The 20,569-nt window shown below is 39.2% G+C and overlaps 1 protein-coding gene across 1 annotated transcript in view; it reads left to right on the top strand.

The window, feature by feature from the left end:
• USP32 (ubiquitin specific peptidase 32) overlaps positions 1-20,569 on the top strand; it is a 222,552-nt gene that overhangs the window by 78,936 nt on the left and 123,047 nt on the right. Inside the window, exon 3 of the mRNA XM_025361455.1 lies at positions 15,613-15,718. Within this exon, the coding sequence (XP_025217240.1) occupies positions 15,613-15,718 (106 nt within the window). The remainder of the gene's footprint in view (positions 1-15,612; positions 15,719-20,569) is intronic.

Here is a 20,569-nt window from a genome sequence, read left to right as displayed (position 1 = left end):
TTTTCATCACTCCATTTTTCTCAAATTCACATGGAAAAATAATTCTTCTTTCATCACACCAAACAGAAATACTGTACCTGTTAAGCAATAATTTCCCATTCCTCTTTCTCCCCAGCCCCTGATAACCTCCAGTCTACTTTCTGTTTTTATGAATTTGCCTGTTCTAAATATTTCATATAGTAGAATCATACAGTATTTGCCATTTTATGTCTGGCTTATTTCACTTATCATACTGTTTTCAAGATTCATACATTTGTAGCATATATCAGAACTTCATTCCTTTGTTTGTTTGTTTTTTTGAGTTGGAGTTTCGCTCTGTTGCCCAAGCTGGAGTGCAATGGCGTGATCTCTGCTCACTGCAACCTCCACCTCCCAGGCTCAAGCAATTCTCCTGCCTCAGCCACCCGAGTAACTGGCACTACAGGCGCCCACCACCACACCCGGCTCATTTTTGTATTTTTAGTAGAGACGGGATTTCACCATGCTGGCCAGGCTGGTTTCGAACTCCTGACCTCAAGTAATCCATCTGTCTCAGTCTCCCAAAGTGCTGGGATTACAGTCGTGAGCCACCGTGCCTGGCCCATTCCTTTTTTTTGCAGTTGCAGGAACAACACAGAAGAGAGACAATATTAAAAATATGTACTTACTAGTTGAACTGTGGAAACTTGCTCACTGAAACACTCTGACTTGCATTAATGCTTTATATACCCATATTTATATTAAAAATTCTCATGCAACATGAAAATAGAAAAACTCCTTGTACCTGATTTCTGTTCCCCGTTTTCCCACTTGCAGTCATTTACTTAGGTAGCTTTTTACCCCATGGGGGAAAAAAATCTAGGGTTCAGAACTACCAGTAACAGGGAAGAGATAATTTTTTTTTCTTTTTTGAGAATGAAGTGTTTCTCATCATAGCATATTCTTAAGCATGTACTCCATATATGCTGCAAGGTAGCTGAATGTCTTTTGGCATAATTGTTCATGTTTGACATGGCTGGCAGAGTGGTTGATGTCTCCAAAAAGGTCAACCATCATTGCAGAGCACCAGTAGCTGTATTCTGGAAGCACAGATCTGTTTTGAAGTCCCATACCAGATGCTGGAAGGGAGGTTTGTGAATCAGAAGTTCAGTGTCACAGAGTACCAGGCCTGTAATGATGACATTTCTTTACCCCTCCAACAGAGGGTGCACTCTTGTGAATGGCTTTTATGGCTAATTGCTTCCTGTGTGCTTTACCATGGTCAATTTGCAGGCTCTCTGTTTTGTACAGGCCATGTTGTGTTTGAGAATGTTTACTTATTCTTCAGCTCCCTCTGCAGGAGCTCAGTGAGCTAAAGGTGCTGGAGAGCTGTAATGGCTGCAAACACCCATTTTTTTTTTTTTTTTTTTTTTTGTGGCTAAATAATACTTCACTGTGTATATATACCACATTTTATTCATTCATTTTTTATGGGTTGTTTCCACCTTTCTTCTATTGTAAATAATGCTGCTGTGAATATTGGCATACAGGTATCTGTTTGAATCTCTGTTTTCAGTTCTTTTTGGATCAGAATTGTCAGGTCATATGGTAATTCTGTGTTTGCCTTTTTGAAGAACCACCAGGCTGTTTTCCAGAACAGCTGTACCCTTTTACATTTCAACCGACAGTGTATGGGTGTTGCAGGGTTTTTTACGTTCTTGTTAATTTATTTTATTTTATTTATTTTTTTGGAGATGGTGTCTCACTCTGTCGCCCAGGCTGGAGTGTGGAGTGCAGTGGCGCGATCTCGGCTCACTGCAACCTCTGCCTCCCAGGTTCAAGCCATTCTCCTGCCTCAGCCTCCCAAGTAGCTGGGACTACAGGCACACGCCACCATGCCTGGCTAATTTTTTTGTATTTTTAATAGAGATGGGGTTTCACCGTGTTGCCCAGTCTGGTTTTGAACTCCTGAGCTCAGGCAATCCACCCACCTCAGCCTCCCAAAGTGCTAGGATTAATTACAGGTGTGAGCCACCATGCCCGGACTTATTCATTTTATTATAGCCATTCTTGTAGGTGTGAAGTTGTATGTCATTCTGGTTTTGATTTGCATTTCCCTAATGACTAAAGATGTTGCATTGTTTTATTTAAGTCATTTGCCCTTTTTAAAATTATTTGTAATTTTGTTGTTGGATATATAAGCCTAGGCTGAGCTTTTTTCTTCTATCAGTATAGTAAAGTTGTTTCTTCTGTTGTCTTGTGGCTTACATTGTTTCTGATTACAAGTCAGTGATTATTCTTATTTTTGTTTCACTGTATATCTTTTTCCCTCTTAGTGCTTTCAAGATTTTCTCTATTACTATTTTTCAGGAATGTATGATATACCTTTGTTTGGACATGTGAGTTTCCTTGAGCATTTTGGATCCATGGGTTTATCATCAAATTTGGGAGGTATTTCAGTACTGTTCTTCAAATATGTTTTCTGTTCATCCTTCCCTTTTCTTGTTCTCTAAGTACGGGTATGTAAAAAGCTTGGTGGTTTTTCACAGGTTACTGAGACTGATTATTTTCTTTCCTTTCCTCCCCACCCACCCCCAGTTCTAGCTCTTTTTCTTCACTGTACTTCAGATTGGATAGTTCCTATTCCCCTTTCTTCAAGTTCACTGCTCTTTTATTCAGTAGTGTTTAATATGCTTTTAAGGCTACACAGGGCCAGGCACAGTGACCCACCCCTATAATCCAGCACTTTGGGAGGCCTAAGCAGGTCGATCACTTGAGCCCAGGAGTTCAAGACCAGCCTGGGCAACATGGCGAAACCCTTCCTCTACAAAAAATACAAAAAAATTAGCCAGGAGTGGTGGTATACACCTGTAGCCCCAGCTACTTGGGAGGCTGAGGTGGGAGGATTGCTTGAGCCTGGGAGGCAGAGGTTGCAATGAGTCAAGATCATGCCACTGTATTCTCCAGCCTGGGCAACAGAGAAAGACCCTGTATCAAAACAAACAAACAAACAAACAAACAAACAAACAAAAAAACACCATACAATAACTTTTTAGTTCAGATATTATATTTTTCACTCTAAAGTTTCATGTTTCTTTTTAAAATATAGTTTCTATTTCCATGTTTTTATTTTTGTTTAAATTCTTGAGCATATTTATAATAGCTGTTTTAAACTTCTTGTATACCAGTTTTTATCATCTCTGTCACTCTTTTGCCTGATACTTTTCTGGTGATTGGTTACAATTTTCTGTTTCTTGTATCTAGTAAATTTTTGATATCTCGTAGACACTGTAAACCTTATAAGTACCTGAATTTGTTGTCTTTATTTTTAAAATGTTGGATTTTATTCTAGCACACACTTAAACACAGATTAGCTAATCCTCTTGAATCCTGTGTTAAAGCTTTGTAATGGTGAGTCTTGAATAGACTTTAGTATAAGTATGGTTTGCCTCGATACTAAGGATTAACTCTTTTGGGGTCTCTCCTAAATACTCTGGATGTTCAATGAGGTGTCTCTTCTGCCTGACTGATCAACTCAGTGTGGGCTTTGGGTACTATTCTGCTTTCTAATCCCTGGTAGTTGTTTCCTCAGTATTTGTTCTTTGCTTAGACTTCAGGAATTTATACTTTGCATTTGTATGTTATTATTTACAGAATTTCAAGGGGCCTTTTATTATTTTTTTGGAGCTAAGCATGACTCTACCTTAAGATATTTACATACCGGAAAGAAATGAAATGGTTAGTACTATGAAACACATTTGAAGTAAAGAAACATTTTGTTCTATTGGACTCTGCATTGAAGAAACAGTAATGTAAACACACATACTTTTTAGTTTTAGAAGGAACATTTTTTTCAAAACACATATAGGAACAGAGCTTGCATTTTTAAATCTTACTTTATTTTATTTATTTATTTATTTATTTATTTATTTATTTATTTATTGAGACGGAGTCTCACTGTCACCCAGGCTGGAGTGCAGTGGTGTGATCTTGGCTCACTGCAACCTCCGCCTCCCAGGTTCAAGCGATTCTCCTGCCTCAGCCTCCCGAGTAGCTGGGATTACAGGCACCCGCCACTATGCCTGGCTAATTTTTGTATTTTCAGTAGAGATGAGGTTTCACTATGTTGGCCAGGCTGGTTTCGAACTCCTGAATTTAGGTGATCCACCCAGCTCGGCCTCCCAAAGTGTGGGGATCTGGGATTATAGGCGTGAGCCACCACGCCCAGCCACAGAGCTTGCATTTAAATGTTAACATTTGAAACTATCAGTAGTAAGTATGTTTTATGCAAATGAGTACTTAATGTTTTCATAGTGTATATACCATGAGCCTTATGTTGTGTTTGAGTTATTCTTCGAAACTCACCAACATACAACATGACTTATTTTATGAATTCATAGTTCATCTTTGTCATTACCTAAAGATGGTTTTTAAGCATGTATGTTGGTGACATCAAGTTCTTTGGGAAGGCATATATTTTTTGCCTTTTTAACTTATGTATACTTTACTTTTTAACTCTGTGTCAGTCAAGATAATTTTTTTAGCCTGGGCAACATAGTGAGATCCCATCTTTACCAAAAAATGAAAAAATTAGCAAGGTGTGATGGCATGTGCCTGTGTTCTCAGCTACTTGAGAGGCTGAGGTGGGAGGATCACTTGAGCCTGGGAAGTCAAGGTTGTGATGAGCTGTGGTTGTGCCACTGCACTACAGCCTGGGCAATAGAATGAGACCTTGTCTCCAAAAAAAAAAAAAAGTTGAAAAGTATTGATCCTCATGAGAATTATATAAAATTAAAATTTGAAAACATTAATTTGGTTCTGTTGATGAATTAATCAAGCAGTTAGATTGGTGTACTAGAGTTTACTCTGGAAAAATATTTTCAAGCAAAAGTTATGAGCTCATCAGTGCTGAATTCTTACTAGTTAACAAAGTGACTTCAAACTCTGGCTTCCCCCTGCTGTCCTGAGATAAACCACCCATGGGCTGCTTTCCAGCTTAGAATGAGCTGGAATGAGAAGACTTGGCACATTGCTTCAACATATGTGTCATGGAATGCAACTAAGGCTCAGAAAGTTAAGTGATTTGCTTAAGACCACACAGTTGATATATTAATAAAGCCTGGCTTCAAAGTCAGGCCTTTCTGATTCTAAAAGCCATGATAAAACAGTATCTGTCACTTAACTATTTCCTCTAAGGAACTGTGGGATAAGGGATAACCCTTTACCCTATATCCATTAGACAGTGGAAGGACCAGTATCTGAAAGCAGCAGTTGAAACGTGCTACAACTGTTTCTGAACTCTGGAGACCTACACACATCTACCTTTTTTTTTGTTTTGTTTGAGACGGAATTTCACTCTTGTTGCCCAGGCTGGAGCACAATGGAGCGATCTCGGCTCACTGCAACTCCACCTCCTGGGTTTAAGGGATTTTCCTGCCTTAGCCTTCCCAAGTAGATAGGATTACAAGCGCCAGCCACCACACCTGGCTAATTTTTTTGTATTTTTAGTAGAGATGGGGCTTCACCATGTTGACCAGGCTGGTCTCGAACTTCTGATCTCAGGTGATCCTCCTACCTCGGCCTCCCAAAGTGCTGGGATTACAGGCGTGAGCCACTGCACCCATCCTACATCTACCCGTTTTTGACTTCTTAACTATTAGGGAAGAGGTAGATTTTTGGTATATTACAGTATAAGTCTTTTTCTTTGACAATACAGACAGATTTCCCTCTAATCATATTATTTACTGGGCTAATCATATTATTTACTAATCATATTGTTTAGCTAATCATGTTATTTACTGGGATGACATCATTGTCTGAGAGGAGGCTAGTGAGATCATTACCACATACATCAATCTTCTATATTAGTATGACAGTATACTGAGTCTCTGACTGGATATTCATGGCTACAAAATGTTTAAGAAAGTGTTTTCTTTTCCTTTAACGATGCATAATAGATGTATATTTTTGAGGGGTACATGTGATCATTTAATCCATTCATAATTTGTAAATATCAAATCTCAGTGTACTTGGGATATTCATTACCTTAAATGTTTGTCCTTTATGCTAGAAACATTTGGATTAATTTTTTCTAGTTATTTTGAAATGTACACTAGATTATTATAAGTTATAGTCACCTTACTGATCTAACACTACGTTTTATTTCTTCTGTCAAACTGTATATTTGGGCCCATTAATCAACTTATCTTTATTCCCCTTTCCTCCCCACTACTCTTCCTATCCTCTGGTAAACACCAATCTACTCTCATCTTCATGAGATCTATTTTTAGCTCCTACATATGAGTGAGAACATGTGATATTTGTCTCTCTGTGCTTGGCTTATTTTTGTTTTTTGGTAGTGATGAGGTCTCACTTTGTTGCCCAGGTTGGTTTCAAACTCTTGAGCTCAAGTGATCCTCCTGCCTTGGCCTCCCAAAGTGCTAGGATTACAGACATGAACCACCACACCTGGTCTGCTTGACTTTTTTCACTTAACATTATGAACTCCAGTTCCATCCATGTTGTTGCAAATGGCAGTATTTCTTTTTTTTTTTTCCTTGGAGGGAGTCTTGCTCTGTCGCCAGGCTGGAGTGCAGTGGGGCGATCTTGGCTCACTGCAACCTCTACCTCCCAGGTTCAAGCGATTCTCCTGCCTCAGCTTCCTGAGTAGCTGGGACTACAGGTGCGTGCCACCACACCCAGCTAATTTTCACATTTTTAGTAGAGGCAGGGTTTTGCCACATTGGACAGGAAGGTCTTGATCTCTTAACCTCGTGATCTGCCTGCCTCGGCCTCCCAAAGTGCTGGGATTATAGGCGTGAGCCACAGCACCCAATCTCTTTTTTCTGGCTGAATAATATTCCATTGTGTGTGTATATACCACATTTTCTTTATCCATTTATCTGTTGATGGGCACTTAGGTTAATTCCAAACGTTGGCTATTATGAATGGTGCTGCAATAAACATGGTAGTACAGGTATCTTTTTGATACATTGATTTCCTTTCTTTTGGATATATACCCAGTAGCAATTTTCTGGATCATATGGTAATTTTATTTTTAGTCTTTCGAGGAACAGCCGTGGCTGTTCTAATTTACACAATGCCTGTACTAATTTATATTTCTCCACATCCTCACCAGCATTTGTTATTGCCTGCTTTTCTTTTTCTTTCTTTCTTTTTTTTTTTTTCCCCCTTGATGGAGTCTTGTTCTGTCACCCAGGCTGGAGTGCAGTGGCACAATCTCGGCTCACTGCAACCTCTATCTCCTGGGTTCAAACAGTTCTCCTGCCTCAGCCTTCCGAATAGCTGGGATTACAGGCGCATGCCACCATGCTCGGCTAATTGTTATATTTTTAGTAGAGATGGGCTTTCACCATGTTGCCTAGGCTGGTCTCGAACCCCTTACCTTGTGATCCCCCTGCCTTGACCTCCTAAAGTGCTGGGATTACAGACGTGTGCCACTCTGCCCAGTCTGCCTGCTTTTCGATATAAGCCATTTTAACTGGGGTGAGATTTTATCTCATTGTAGTTTTGATTTGCATTTCTCTGATGATTAGTGATGTTGAACATTTTTTCATGTGACTGCTGGCCATTTATTATGTCTTCTTTTGAAGGTTTCAGATCATTTGCCCATTTCTTTAATTTTTTTTAGACAGAGTCTCATTTCATTGCCTACGCTGGAGTGCAGTGGTGCAGTCTTGGCCCACTGCAACATTAGCCTCCTGGACTCAGGTGATTCTCCCACCTCAGCCTCCCGAGTAACTGTGATTACAAGTGTGTGCCACCACGCACAGCTAATTTTTGTATTTTTTACAGAGACGGGAGTTTCTGCCGTGTTGCCCAGGCTGGTCTCGAACTCCTGAGCTCAAGTTATCTGTCTGTCTTAGCCTCCCAAAGTGCTGGGACTTTCCCCATTTAAAAATAGAATTTTTTGTGGGTTTGTTTTTGTTTTGTTTTTTGCTAGTAAGTTGTTTGAGCTCCTTATACAGTCTTGAGGGTATTTTGCAAATGTTTTCTTCCATTCTACAGGTTGTCTCTTAATTTTATTGATTGTTGCCTTTGCTGAGCAGAAGTTTTTAGCTTGATGAAATCCGATTTGTCTATTTTTGCTTTTGTTATTTGCCCTTTTGAAGTATTACACAAAAAACATCTCTTCCCAGATCAATCTCCTGGAGCATTTCCCCCAATGTTTTTTTCTAGTAGTTTCATAGTTTCAGGTTTTGGATTTAGGCCTTCAGTCCACTTTGATTTGATTTTTTGTGTATGGTGAAAAATGAGGAGTCTAGTTTCTTGTTTTTTATTTTATGACAGTCTTGCTCTGTCGCCCAGGCTAGAGTGCAGTGGCACGGTCTCGGCTCACTGCAACCTCCGCCTCCCGGGTTTAGAGCAATTCTCCTGTCTCAGCCTCCCCACTAGCTGGGATTACAGGTGCATGCCACCATACCCAGCTAATTTTTGTATTTTTAGTGGAGACAGGGTTTTGCCATGTTGGCCAGGCTGGTCTTGAACTCCTGACCTCAAGTGATCCACTTGCCTTGGCCTCCCAAAGTGCTGGGATTACAGACACGAGCCATCCTGTCTGACCTAGTTTTTTCTGCATATAGTTATCCATTTTTCTTAGCACCATTTTTTTTAAAAGACTGTTCTTTCCCCCCATTGTATGTTCTTTGTGCTTTTTTGTGAAGATGAGTGGATTGTAAATGTGTGGATTTATATCTGGGTTCTCTGTTGTCCACTGGTCTGTGTCTGTTTTTATGCCAGTACTGAATCAGAAAGGTTTCCTCGTCCCCCTTGCAGGGTGTGTGACGGGGGTGTGGCTTGCTTCTTTAGTGCCCTGCTGTTCAAACCTCTAGGTAGGGAAAAACATACAGATGGGCAGGTTGTGGGGCTCTGACACCACAGGCAGCGTCTAGTGGTGAATGTTTACAGCTCCTGAAGCCCCAGTGGGTTTGTGTTACTGTGTGCTCTTTTAGTTTTGCCATCTCTAGGTGACTTGTGTTTATCAGTTCATTAGACCCTCTGCATTGTCCCAAGGGCTTTCTGTATCCTGGATTCTTGCCTTGGTGTACCAGAAAAGTCGGATCACTTGTGGGCTTGGAGAATGAGTGTAAAATTTTTTTGAATGGTGGAAGTAGCTCTCAACAGATGGACTGTGAGCCAAAAGGGGATTGGGAAGGCGGTTTTCCCCTGGAGTTGGGCCGCTCAGCTGCTGGACTTTCCTCTGACTGCCCCAGCCAAACTCTGCATTGTTCTGTTGGTCAGTGGCTTGCCGGCATCTGCCAGTGCCTGTCAGTGTGCTTTTCAACTGATGTGTTCCTCTGGACATCCAGCCACTCGTGCGTTCTTCTGCTGATATGTTCCTCTCAACTTCCAGCCACTTGTGTGTCTTTGCTTGCTAGGGTCTTGGGATTTTTATAGGCACACGATGGGAGCGTGGCAGGCCAGGTTGGTCTTGGAAAATGCAACATTTGGGCACCAAGGCAGGAGTGCCTGTCCTCACCTAGGTCCGTGGGCACAGGCCTGAGGGTGGAGCCCTAGCCAGGCACCTGCCTTTCTCTACCTAGCACTTCCCTGCCCTCCTCCTGTACCATGCTGTTTCGGTTACTATAGGTTTTTAGTAAATTTGAAGTCAGGTAGTTTGATGCTGCCAGTTTTGTTATTTGCTCAGGATTGTTTTGGCTGTTTGGGGTCTTTTGAGGTTTCATGTACGTTTTAGAATTCTCTTTTTCTTTCTCTATGAAGAATGTCATTGATATTATGATAGGGATTGCATTGAATTTATAAATAGCTTCGGTTAGTATTGTCATTTTAACAAAATGAAGTCTGGCTGGGTGTGGTCGGCTCATGCCTGTAATCCCAGCACTTTGGGAGACCAAGGCAGGCAGATCACTTGAGGCCAATAGTTCAAAACCAGCCTGGTCATCATAGTGAAACCCCATCTCTACTAAAAATACAAAAAGTTAGCTGGGTATGGTGGTGCGTGCCTATAATCTGAGCTACTCAGGAGGCTGAGGCAGGAGAATCGCTTGAACCTGGGAGGTGGAGTTTGTAGAGAGCCAAAATGGAGCCACTACACTCCAGCCTGGGTGACACAATGAGACTGTCTCCAAAAAAAAAGGAAAAAAAATTAATTATTCCAATCCATGAGCATAGAATATCATTCCATTTTTGCGTGTGTCCTCTTCAATTTCTTTCATCAGTGTTCTATAGTTTTCCTTTTATAGACCTTTCACATCTCTGGCTAAACTGATTCCTAGGTATTTTATATTCTTTGTAGCTATTTTAACTCGGATTACTCACTTGGGATTTCTTTTTTAGATTATTTACTGTTGGTGTATATACATTCTATTGATTTTTGTATTTTGATTTTCTATCCTGCAGTCTTTCCTGAATTTATCAGTTCTAACGTTTTTTGGTGGAATCTTTTTAAAATACAAAGTCATGTTATCTGGTAACAAGGCTAATTTGATGACTTCCTTTCAATTTGCATACCCTTTATTTCTTTCTCTTGCCTAATTGCTCTGGGCTTTCCTTTTTTAATAGCTAAATAAATTTTTTGTTTTTCTTTTGAGACACAGCGCTCTGTTGCCCAGGTTGGAGTACAGTGGTGCAATCTTGGCTCATTGCAATGTCTGCCTTCTGGGTTCAAGTGATTCTCCTGCCTCAGCCTCTCAAGTAGCTGGGATTATAGGCGCCTGCTACCATGCCCAGCTAATTTTTGTATTTTTAGTAGAGACAAGGTTTTACCACATTGGCCAGGCTGGTCTGGAGCTCCTGACCTCAAGTGATCCACCCGTCTCAGCTTCCCAAAGTGCTGGGATTACAGGCATGAGCCACTGCACCCAGCCAGAAAATTATTATAGGGATTTTAAAACAAAAGTCTTGCAACAAATTGTATAAATAACACTTTACCTTTATTAAGTGCTTTTCAAAAAATGACATCGAGACCACCCTGGACTGCCAGCATCCTTGCTGTCCTATTCACACTCTGTCTTCTAAATCCGAAAATGAAAGCTGATTAGTAATGAACATGGCACTTAATATTCCCTAAATGTTTAAATGGCCACCTATTATAAGGTCTTTAAATATTTAAATGGTCACCATAAATGGTCACCTTATAATAGGCGACCATTTAAATAGTTCTTTTTTTTTTTTTAGTGAAAAAAGAGTACTTAGACATTAGAGGTGTTAGATGCATACTGCTTTCTGAAACATTGATAAAAGGCGGAAAATATGTACATCCTAGAATTTAGGAAATGGTTGTTTTTGGGGGCTTTCTCTTAATCATTTGTCAGATGAATTGGGTGATTCTAGAAGGTTATTGCTGTACTTGTATTTTGGGAGTGATAGGGAGGTAGCAGTATATTCTAACCAAATTTATTCCATACAAAATCTGTTACATTTTACAAGTACTTGCAAAACTGAAAGTCATACCCTACTCAAAATTTCCTTGTTAATTTTACCGTCACTGCTTTACTCTTTGTATTAAAGTCAATGAAATTGTCAAAAGTGAAGAGACTGGATTATCAAGATACAGTGAATGGAAAGGGATGCCAAAACCACAGTGTTTATAAATTGAATTTGTTACCGTTTGAAATTTGTTTGTTTAATCTTCAGGAGATTTCACCAAAATGATGTATGTCTTGCTGATGATGTCTTTCATATAATTCTAGACAAATTAACTAGAAATGATATAGTTTGGATATTTGTCCCCTCCAAATCTCATATTGAAATGTGATCCCCAGTGTTGGAGGTGGGGGCCGGTGGGAGGTGTTTGGATCGTGGAGTCAGATCCCCCATGAATGCCTGGGTGCTTTCCCCACAGTAATGAGTGCACTGTCACTCTGTTAGTTCATGAAAGAGCTGGTTGTTTAAAGGAGCCTGGTACTTTCTCCTCTCGCACATACTTCCTCTCTCACCATGTGACATGCTTGCTCTCTGTTCCCCCTTCACTTTCTGTCACAAGTGGAAGCTTTCTGAGGCCTCATGAGAAGCTGAGCAGATGCTGGTGCCATGCTTATACAGGCTGCAGAACCGTGAGCCAAGCAAACCTCTTTTCTTTATAAAAATTACCCAGCCTCAGGTATTCCTTTATAGCAATGCAAAACAGACTAACATATTACTTGTACTATAGAACTAAAAGTTGGTTAAAAATTCAGTTTCAGAAGCCTGTCTTTCCTAGGTTAAAATTCTGACTCTGATGCTTCATTGATGTATGACTTTGGACAAGTTACTAAATCTCTTTGGGCTCTGGTTTCCCCCAGCCCTAAAATGAGGATGCCAGTATTCCTTGTGGAGTCATCTAAAGGCTTAATACTGGTAAAGAACTTACAGTAGTAAAATGCCACATAATAAGCATTTAAATATTAGCTATTGTTTTTATTATTATAAAAATAAGAGTTTATTATTGAGGTCAATGTTAGGCTTAAACACTAGAGTACTAAGGTCATGTAATTTCCTGGTGACTGGCAATTTAAAGATGAGATATACCACATGTGAATTGGTATAATAAACCATTTAATGGTGTATTAGACAACATTTATGTGTACTATACAACAGTATACTTCCAATTCCTTTCTCTCATCCTCTGTGCTATTGTTACGTGTTTTACTTTTACATATTCTATAAAGACACATTACATTTCTTCTCTTACTGCTGTAGACTGCTAGTTATCTTTCACAGTGTTTAAAAATAAGAAAAATGCTTTTATGTTTACCTTCATTTATGCCATTTCCAGTATTCTTATTTCTTTATGGAGGTACATGTATCTCTAATGGCATAATATTTCCTCCAGCCTGAGGTACTTTTTTGTGTTCCTTTTTTGCTGGTAATGACTTCTCTGTTTTTGTTTCCACCTCCCCCAACAGCAAAAAAAAGAAGCAAAATACATTTTCTTTTTGAAAGATATTTTCACCAGGTACAGGACTTATGGTTGAGTTTTTTTCTTTTAGTGCTTTCAGCATTTCACACCATTGATTTCTGGCTTACATAAGTTTTGATGATAAATCAGTTATAATTTTTTTTTCTTTCAATGTAATTTTTTTTTGTTTTTTTTTTCTTCTGGCTTTCTTAAACATTTTTTTATTTTTGGTTTTGAGAAGTTTCAATATAATTTGTCTAGTTGGTTTTTGGGATTAGAAGTGTAATCTATTCTGCCTGTTCTCTGAGCTTCTTACTATCTGTGGTTTTGTATCTTATTTGTTTTGAAAATCCCCAACCTTGTCTTCTCCTTAGATATTTCTTTTGCCCCATTCTCTTTTTTTTTTTTTGTAGGATATCAGGATTACGTGAATGTTACGTCATTGACATGATCTCACAGCTCTTGGGTTTTCTGTTCTGTCTACCTTCCCCTGCTCGCTGTCCTCACATTTTCCGCCTTTTGTTTCGTTCTGGATAATCTCTTATGCAGCTCTTTTGAGTTTACTCTTGAGCTGTTCCAAAGCATTCTTCAACTCCGTTAGCATATTTTTCCTTTGTCTCTGACAATATATTGGAGTTTTCCTTTTTCTTTCTGTGACTTAAAATTTATGGTTGAAACATAAGTGTTTCATATAGGACAGAAGAGACTGAGCCAAGTAGTATCCTTTTTCAGCTTGGGAGGTTGAGTCATTATAGTCTGTAGTTAAGCTTAATTTTGGTCTTGTTGCTATGGTTACCCTCAGTGCTATATAGGCTTCAATTTCCATTCTAGGGTTAATTTTTTTTTTTTTAAGGGGTTTGGGCTCTTTCTTAGAGATTTTTTCTAATGTTTGCTCTACCCTCAACTTTTGATCTTACCTTCTATTTGTTATCACACTGCAGAGAAGGTCTCTGTCCACAAACTCTTCTTCCCCTCCAGCTGTATACTATAGTTATTTATTCCTCAGTGCTTGCTTGCGGAAGGGTGGACGGTGGGGAGTGGTAGGGAGGGGACGCTCTCTGTAGTCCCATTTCTGTCTCAGTTTTAGGCAGGTGCTGTGTCCCCAGAAATTGGGAGTGGGACCTTTACATAGATCTTCCTTCTTCCCAGTGGTAGGGGATCTGTAAGGTCTGGGGCCATTATGTTTTCCTGCCCTTCCCCAGGGATAAAGGTGTTTTTGTTTTTGTTTTTCCCTGTTATTTTCTTCTAGTTCGGAGTGGGAGATGGGGCAACTAAAAATAGTTACTGTATGAAGTGTGTTAGTTCTGTTTGGTTTTTTAAAAAATATTTTTAATGTTCTGTAGCTGTTTCCTTTGGCTAGTTATTGCTGGGTTGAGTTATCACTGGCACTAGGATAAATAGTTTTTGACATCAGTTGTCAGGTGTTATTAAATATATAAATATTATTTGGTGAATAGTATATATTTTCAGTTTTCATGTTGACTGTTAAACTTCTCGAATTATTTTTTAATCATGCTTATTGACAGAAATTTTGCCTGACAAATAGTAGGCACTCAACAAAGAATTGTTGAATGAATGAATTTATTGTGATTTCTGTTGTCCCTTTCCTATGCATAGTTCTTCTTTATTTCTGATTACTATAATACTTATTTCTGAGAGTGTTAAAAAATGTTTTTTGGAATCTCTTTGAATTTTTGAACATTCAGTTAGAGAGTATCTTTTTTTCAATCAAAGTAATGTGCATGATTTTTCCAAAGGTTGAAGGAAGTTATGTAATTGCACAAAATTCTTATCACATTATTGTGGCTGTTGGAGGACCTTTGTACTCTCGGACCTTGGTAAGGACTCCAAAGAGAAAGAATAAATAATTCAATTGTGTGAGTCTGTAATATGCAGATACTCCTCTACTTACCCTGGGATTACAGCCGGTAAACCCATTGTAAGCTGGGAATATTGTAAGTTGAAAAGGCATTTCATACACCTAACCTACCAAACATCAGAGCTTAGCCTAGACTGTTTTAAACGTGCTCAGGGCGGGCGCGGTGGCTCATGCCTGTAATCCCAGCACTTTGGGAGGCCGAGGTGGGCAGATCATTTGAGGCCAGGACTTCGAGACCAGCATGGCCAACATGGTGAAATACCATCTCTACTAAAAATACAAAATTAGCCCAGCCTGGTGGCGCATGCCTATAATCCCAGCGACTTGGGAGGCTAAGGCAGGAGAATCACTTGAACTGGGAGGTAGAGGTTGCAGTGCGCCAAAATGACACCATTGTACTCCAGCCTGGGCAACAGGGAGCGAAACCCCATCTCAAAAAATAAATAAATAAATAAATAAAATAAAATGTGTGTGTGTGTGTATGTATGTGTGTGTGTGTATATATATATATATATATATATATATATATATGTGCTCAGAACATTTATATTAGCCTTCAGTTGGGCAAAATCATCTAATGCAAATCACATTTTATAATAAAGTATTAAATATCTCATGTAATTTATTGAATACTGTATGGTTTCTACTGAATGTGTATCACTTTCACACCATTGTAAAGTTGAAAAATCAAGTTAGTGACCATCTGTATGTATTTTACAGTAGACAGTCTATTCTTGACTGAGTGCAATAATAAGGTCTAAAAGAGGAAGAAGAGGGAGAAACTTAACATCATTTCACTAAAATTAACCAGGGCCTTTTCTGGAAGTGGAGATAAAATTTGTTAAAGGTGATAGCTGCCTCAGATTCCTCAACAACTGAAATGCGTCCTAAGGTTGGCTTTATCATCTTCTTCCAGGTGATCTACTGTTCTTTTGGTGGAACATCCAAAGGGCTGCACTTCAATAATTTAATAGTTGGACTTGTCCTCCTTACAAGAGGCAAAGATGAAGAGAAAGCAAAATGTAAGTACTTTTATTATCTCAAAAATAATACCACATCTATGTATAGAATAATTTATCTCAAAATTCTGATGACAGGTAGAGGATTTGAAGTGACATTTTCCCAAAGAAGATATACAAGTGGCAAATAAACACCTGAAAAAATGTGCAACATAATTAGTCATTAGATAAATATAAATTAAAACTACAGTGAGATACTACTTCACACCTTCTAGAGTGGCTAAAATTAAAAAGCCTGATAATGACAAGTGTTGAGGAGGATGTGGAAAAATTGTAACCCTCATCATACATTGCTGATGGGAGTATAAAGTACTGCAGCAACTTTGGAAACCAGCCTGGCCGCTCCTCAAATTGTTAAACATTGTTACTGTATGTCCCAGCTATTCCACTCCTAAGTATATATATACCCAATAAAATTTAATACATATGTTTACCACACACACAAAAAAACTTGTATGGAAATAGTCATAGCATCATTGTTCATGATAGAAAATGGAAACAACCCTAATGTTCACCAGCTGGTAAACGGATAAATAAAACATGATATATCCATATGCTGGAAAATTACTCTGGTATAAAAAGGAATAAAGTACTGATTCATGCTACAGTATGGATGAACTTGAAAACATTTTGCTTAGTGATAGATGTCAGTCACAATAGGTATGATTCCATTTATATGAAATTTCAAGATTAGTCAAATCTACAGTGGCAGAAAATGGTAGATTAGTGGTTGCTGGAGGTATCGGGGAGAGGGAAATGGAGAACAACTGCTAGTGGGTACAGGGTTTCCTTTTGGGTTGGCGAAAATGTTCTGGTGAAAATGTTCTGGAATTACATAGGAGTGACAGTTGCACAACCTTATAAATATACTTTAAAAATCACTGGAATGTTTACTTTAAAAGGGTGAATTTTATGAGATGTTCATTATGTCTCAATATAACTTATTTTTAAAAATTCTGATGACATAGATGTAGTAGTCTGTTCTTTGTTTCACAAACAAAACCGAAGTTTACTTACTTGATAATATTTTATATACGTTCTTTGTAAAAGGTTTTTTTTTTAATGTTTTACTTTTAACTTCAGAAATTAATTTTATTAGGTGAATTATCTAAGCACAGAAAAGAGTGGCACCTCATTCATTACCTTTAAATCCTGCTAATCAGGGAAACGCTATAATAAGAGGACACCTTTTCCCCTGCTAAGTGTGAAAGGGAAGATAATCTCAGTTGCTTGGTGTCCTTCTGTGCTTTGTAGGATATAGATTTATTTAGTTTAAAAAAATTCGTTCATTTATTTGTAAGGTCTTCTGTCTCCTCATTGTTTTGTTTGAGCTCCCCAAAGACAGATCTGCCTTACCAAAAGCATTCATAAGCATTGCATATTTTATTGAAGATTTCCCAGGGGAAGTATGGAAGCTGTTTATATTACACAGAATGTAACATTTTGTTCCCAAAATTCCTACACTTTTATTCTTGACCACCATATTCTGGGTCTTTCTCTCTTCCTTCTTCCTTTTCTAATCTGCCTACTATGGTCTGAATGTTTGTGTCTCCCTCAAAATTCATATATTGAAATCCTAACCACCAAGATGGTTGGTATTAGGGGATGGGGCCTTTGGGAGGTGATTAAGTCGTGAGGGTTAATCATAAGTATCTTATGAGTGGGATAAAGTGCCCTAATAAAAGAGGCCCTAGAGAGACCCTTTATATTTTCCTCCATGTGAGGATACAATGAGAGGTGGCTGTCTGTGAACTAGGAAGTAGTCCTTCATCAGACACCAAATTGATGGTGTACTTCCCAGCCTCTAGAACTGTGAGAAATAAATTTGTTATTTATAAGCACCCAGTTTATGGTATTTTGTTACAGCAGCCTCAACAGACTAATATACTGCCCTGGGACTGCTTCTGAATTTCTTAGAATCCTCTCCTATTCCTGAATCTAGACCATTATTTTTAATTCTTGCTAAGGTTTGAACACATTACCCAAAGTTCATGGGTAGAAACTTAATCTGCAGTGCAACAGTGTTGAGAGGTGGGATCTTTAAGAGATGATTAGGTCATGAGGGGTCTGCATGCATGAATGAATTAATGCTGTTACCTCAGGAGTGAGCTTCTTATCACAGGAGTGGCATCCTTATAAAGGAAGAATTCAGCCTCCTTCTCTCTCCCTCTTGCATGTGTTCTCTTGCTCTTCTGCTTTCTGCTATGGGATATTAGAAGAGCAAGAAGGTCCTTGCCAGATGCAGGTGCCTTGACCTTGGACTTCTTAGCCTCCAGAATTGTAAGAAATAAATCTCTGTTCATTATAATAAGTTGCTAGATCTGTGGTATTCTATTATAGTAGCACAAAATGGATAAAGAGATCATTTTTTAAAAAAGTTTTGAGGTATAATTGTCATACAATAATATGCACATATATAAAGTATATATTTTGATACGTGGTTTTGTTTTTGTTTTTGTTTTTTTTTGAGGGGATAGGGGACAGAGGAGATAGCCTCACTCCGTAGCCCAGGCAAGAGTATAGTGGCACAGTGGCACATAGCTCACTGCAGCCCTTAAGTCCTGGGCTCAAGTGATCCACCTACCTCAGCCTCCCAAGTAGCTAGGACTATAGGTGCGTGCCACCATGCCTAGCTAATTCATTTTCTTTATTTTATTTTTGTAGAGATAGGGTCTTGCTAGGTTGCCCAGGCTGGACTCAAACTCCTGGCCTCAACTGATCCTTCTGCCTCTGCCTTACAAAGTGCTAGGATTAGAGACATGAGCAAGCATACTTAGTTATACATTTGTATATGTTTTGACACATGTATATGCCCAGTAAACCATTACCATAATCAAGATAATGAATGTATCCATAAACCCAGTTTTATGTATTAGAATATAATTGTGATCTTGGTTTTTCCAAATTAGCATTTCTTCACCAGCAGAAATAGAAATTGGCCCCAGGCAGCAATAATTAAAAATACCGGACAGGTATGGTAGTGCATGCCTGTAATCCTAGTTATTTGGGAGGCTGAGGCAGGAGGATCTTTTTGAGGCCAGGAACTTAAGGTAACAGTGTAGCAATAAAAATAATACAAATAAAAAGCAACACACTGTAACAACTATTTACATAGCATTCACATTGTTTTAGGCACTATAAATAACCTAATGATGATTTAAAATATATGGGAGGATGTGGATAGGTTATATGTGTCAACTGAAAAAAATTATGATATCTCTAAATTTGGAAAGGAGACTTTATTTAATTATATCTATAAATTTGGAAAGGAGACTTTATTTCTTATAAAGGGTTACAGCCTGCTAGGTGGCCATTCTGACAGCCTGAGAAACATAGCCTCCAGCAGATAACCCCAAACAGGTACTATGCAAGGATGAATGGAACAGAGACTTATGCTGAAGAGGTTGGCCAGTTGTACATATTCAACAACTTATCGGAGGGGCCATGAATATTCATGAAGTGCTTCCTGACACATGTGTACTGAACAAAGGTACATGTTATACGTGTCCCATGTTTACTTTGGGGTGGAGAATTAACATTTAAATGTATTACAGTTAGGCCCTATAAGTCAAAAGATGAAACAAGGACACCAAGGCAGTCAAGTGGGCAGCCTCTGTAAACCAGCCAGAGCCAGTCCGTGGTCAGTGGTCTTCTTATCAGGAGACCACTAACTTGTTGATAGTTACTGAAATAGCTCTCTTGTCCAGTCAAAGCTGTAGTTATGGCTTGTGGAACAGGAGTCAGTATGTTAGCATTTTGTGGTAAATGAGCTGCAATTGTTTTAGTATTACTTATCTCAAGGCCAGTGCTTATTCAATAACTGCTAGAGAAAAAGAAAAATGGCCAGGCCCGGTGGCTCATGCCTGTAATCCCAGCACTTTGGGAGGCTGAGGCAGGTGGATCGCCTGAGGTTAGGATCCGCCTGACCAACATGGTGAAACCCCGTCTCTACTAAAAATACAAAAATTAGCTGGGCGTCGTAGCGTGTGACTGTAATCCCAGCTACTAGGGAGGCTGAAACAGGAGAATTGCTTGAACCCAGGAGGTGGAGTTTGCAGTAGGCCGAGATTGTGCCACTGCACTCCAACCTGGGCAACAGGGCAAGACTCTGTCTCAAAAAAAGAAAAAGAAAAATATTGTAGCAGTTAGAACATAATTTATTGATTGGTTGATTCAGACAAGGTTTCATTCTGTCTCCCAGTCTGCAGTACAGTGGCAAGATAGCTCACTGCAGCCTTGAACTGCTGGGCTCAAGTGATCCTCCTGTTTCAGCCTTCTGAGTAGCTGGGACTACAGGCATGTGCCACAATGCCAAGCTAATTTTTAAATTTTTTGTAGAGATAGGGGTCTCGCTATGTTACCCAGGCTGGTCTCGAACTCCTGGCCTCAAGTGATTCTCTCGTCTTGGCATCCCAAAGTGCTGGGATTACCAATGTGAGCCGCCACACCTGGCAGTTTATTCTTTAAGTGTAGAGGTACATGACTTAATCCTTGCCTGGCATAGCTTTAGGTTTTGTTTGCAATTTGGTATCTTTCTGCCACAAAGAGTCTGTCAGTCTTATGGTCTTTATTTTAACATTAATGCTGTTTAGTTGTTGCATCTAAACCGCAAAAGGGATTGGGTATAATGAGATGTGTCTGACTGCCCATCCCCTCATGACCAGTATCTGTTTTTAAGGATTTTCTGGGGCCCCCTTGGCCAAGAGAGGGAGTCTGTTCAGTTGGGTGGGGTGCTTAGGATTTTCTTTTTAGTTTTCACATGCAAATACCATGCCATTTTATATGAGGCTTGAGCACCTGCAGATTTTAGTGTCCTTGGGGGTTTTGTAACTAATCCCCTATGGATACTGAGGT

This window comes from Theropithecus gelada, chromosome 16, assembly GCF_003255815.1.
Source record: "Theropithecus gelada isolate Dixy chromosome 16, Tgel_1.0, whole genome shotgun sequence".
Classification (NCBI taxonomy): domain Eukaryota; kingdom Metazoa; phylum Chordata; class Mammalia; order Primates; family Cercopithecidae; genus Theropithecus; species Theropithecus gelada.
This window is presented reverse-complemented; position numbering and strand designations above follow the sequence as displayed.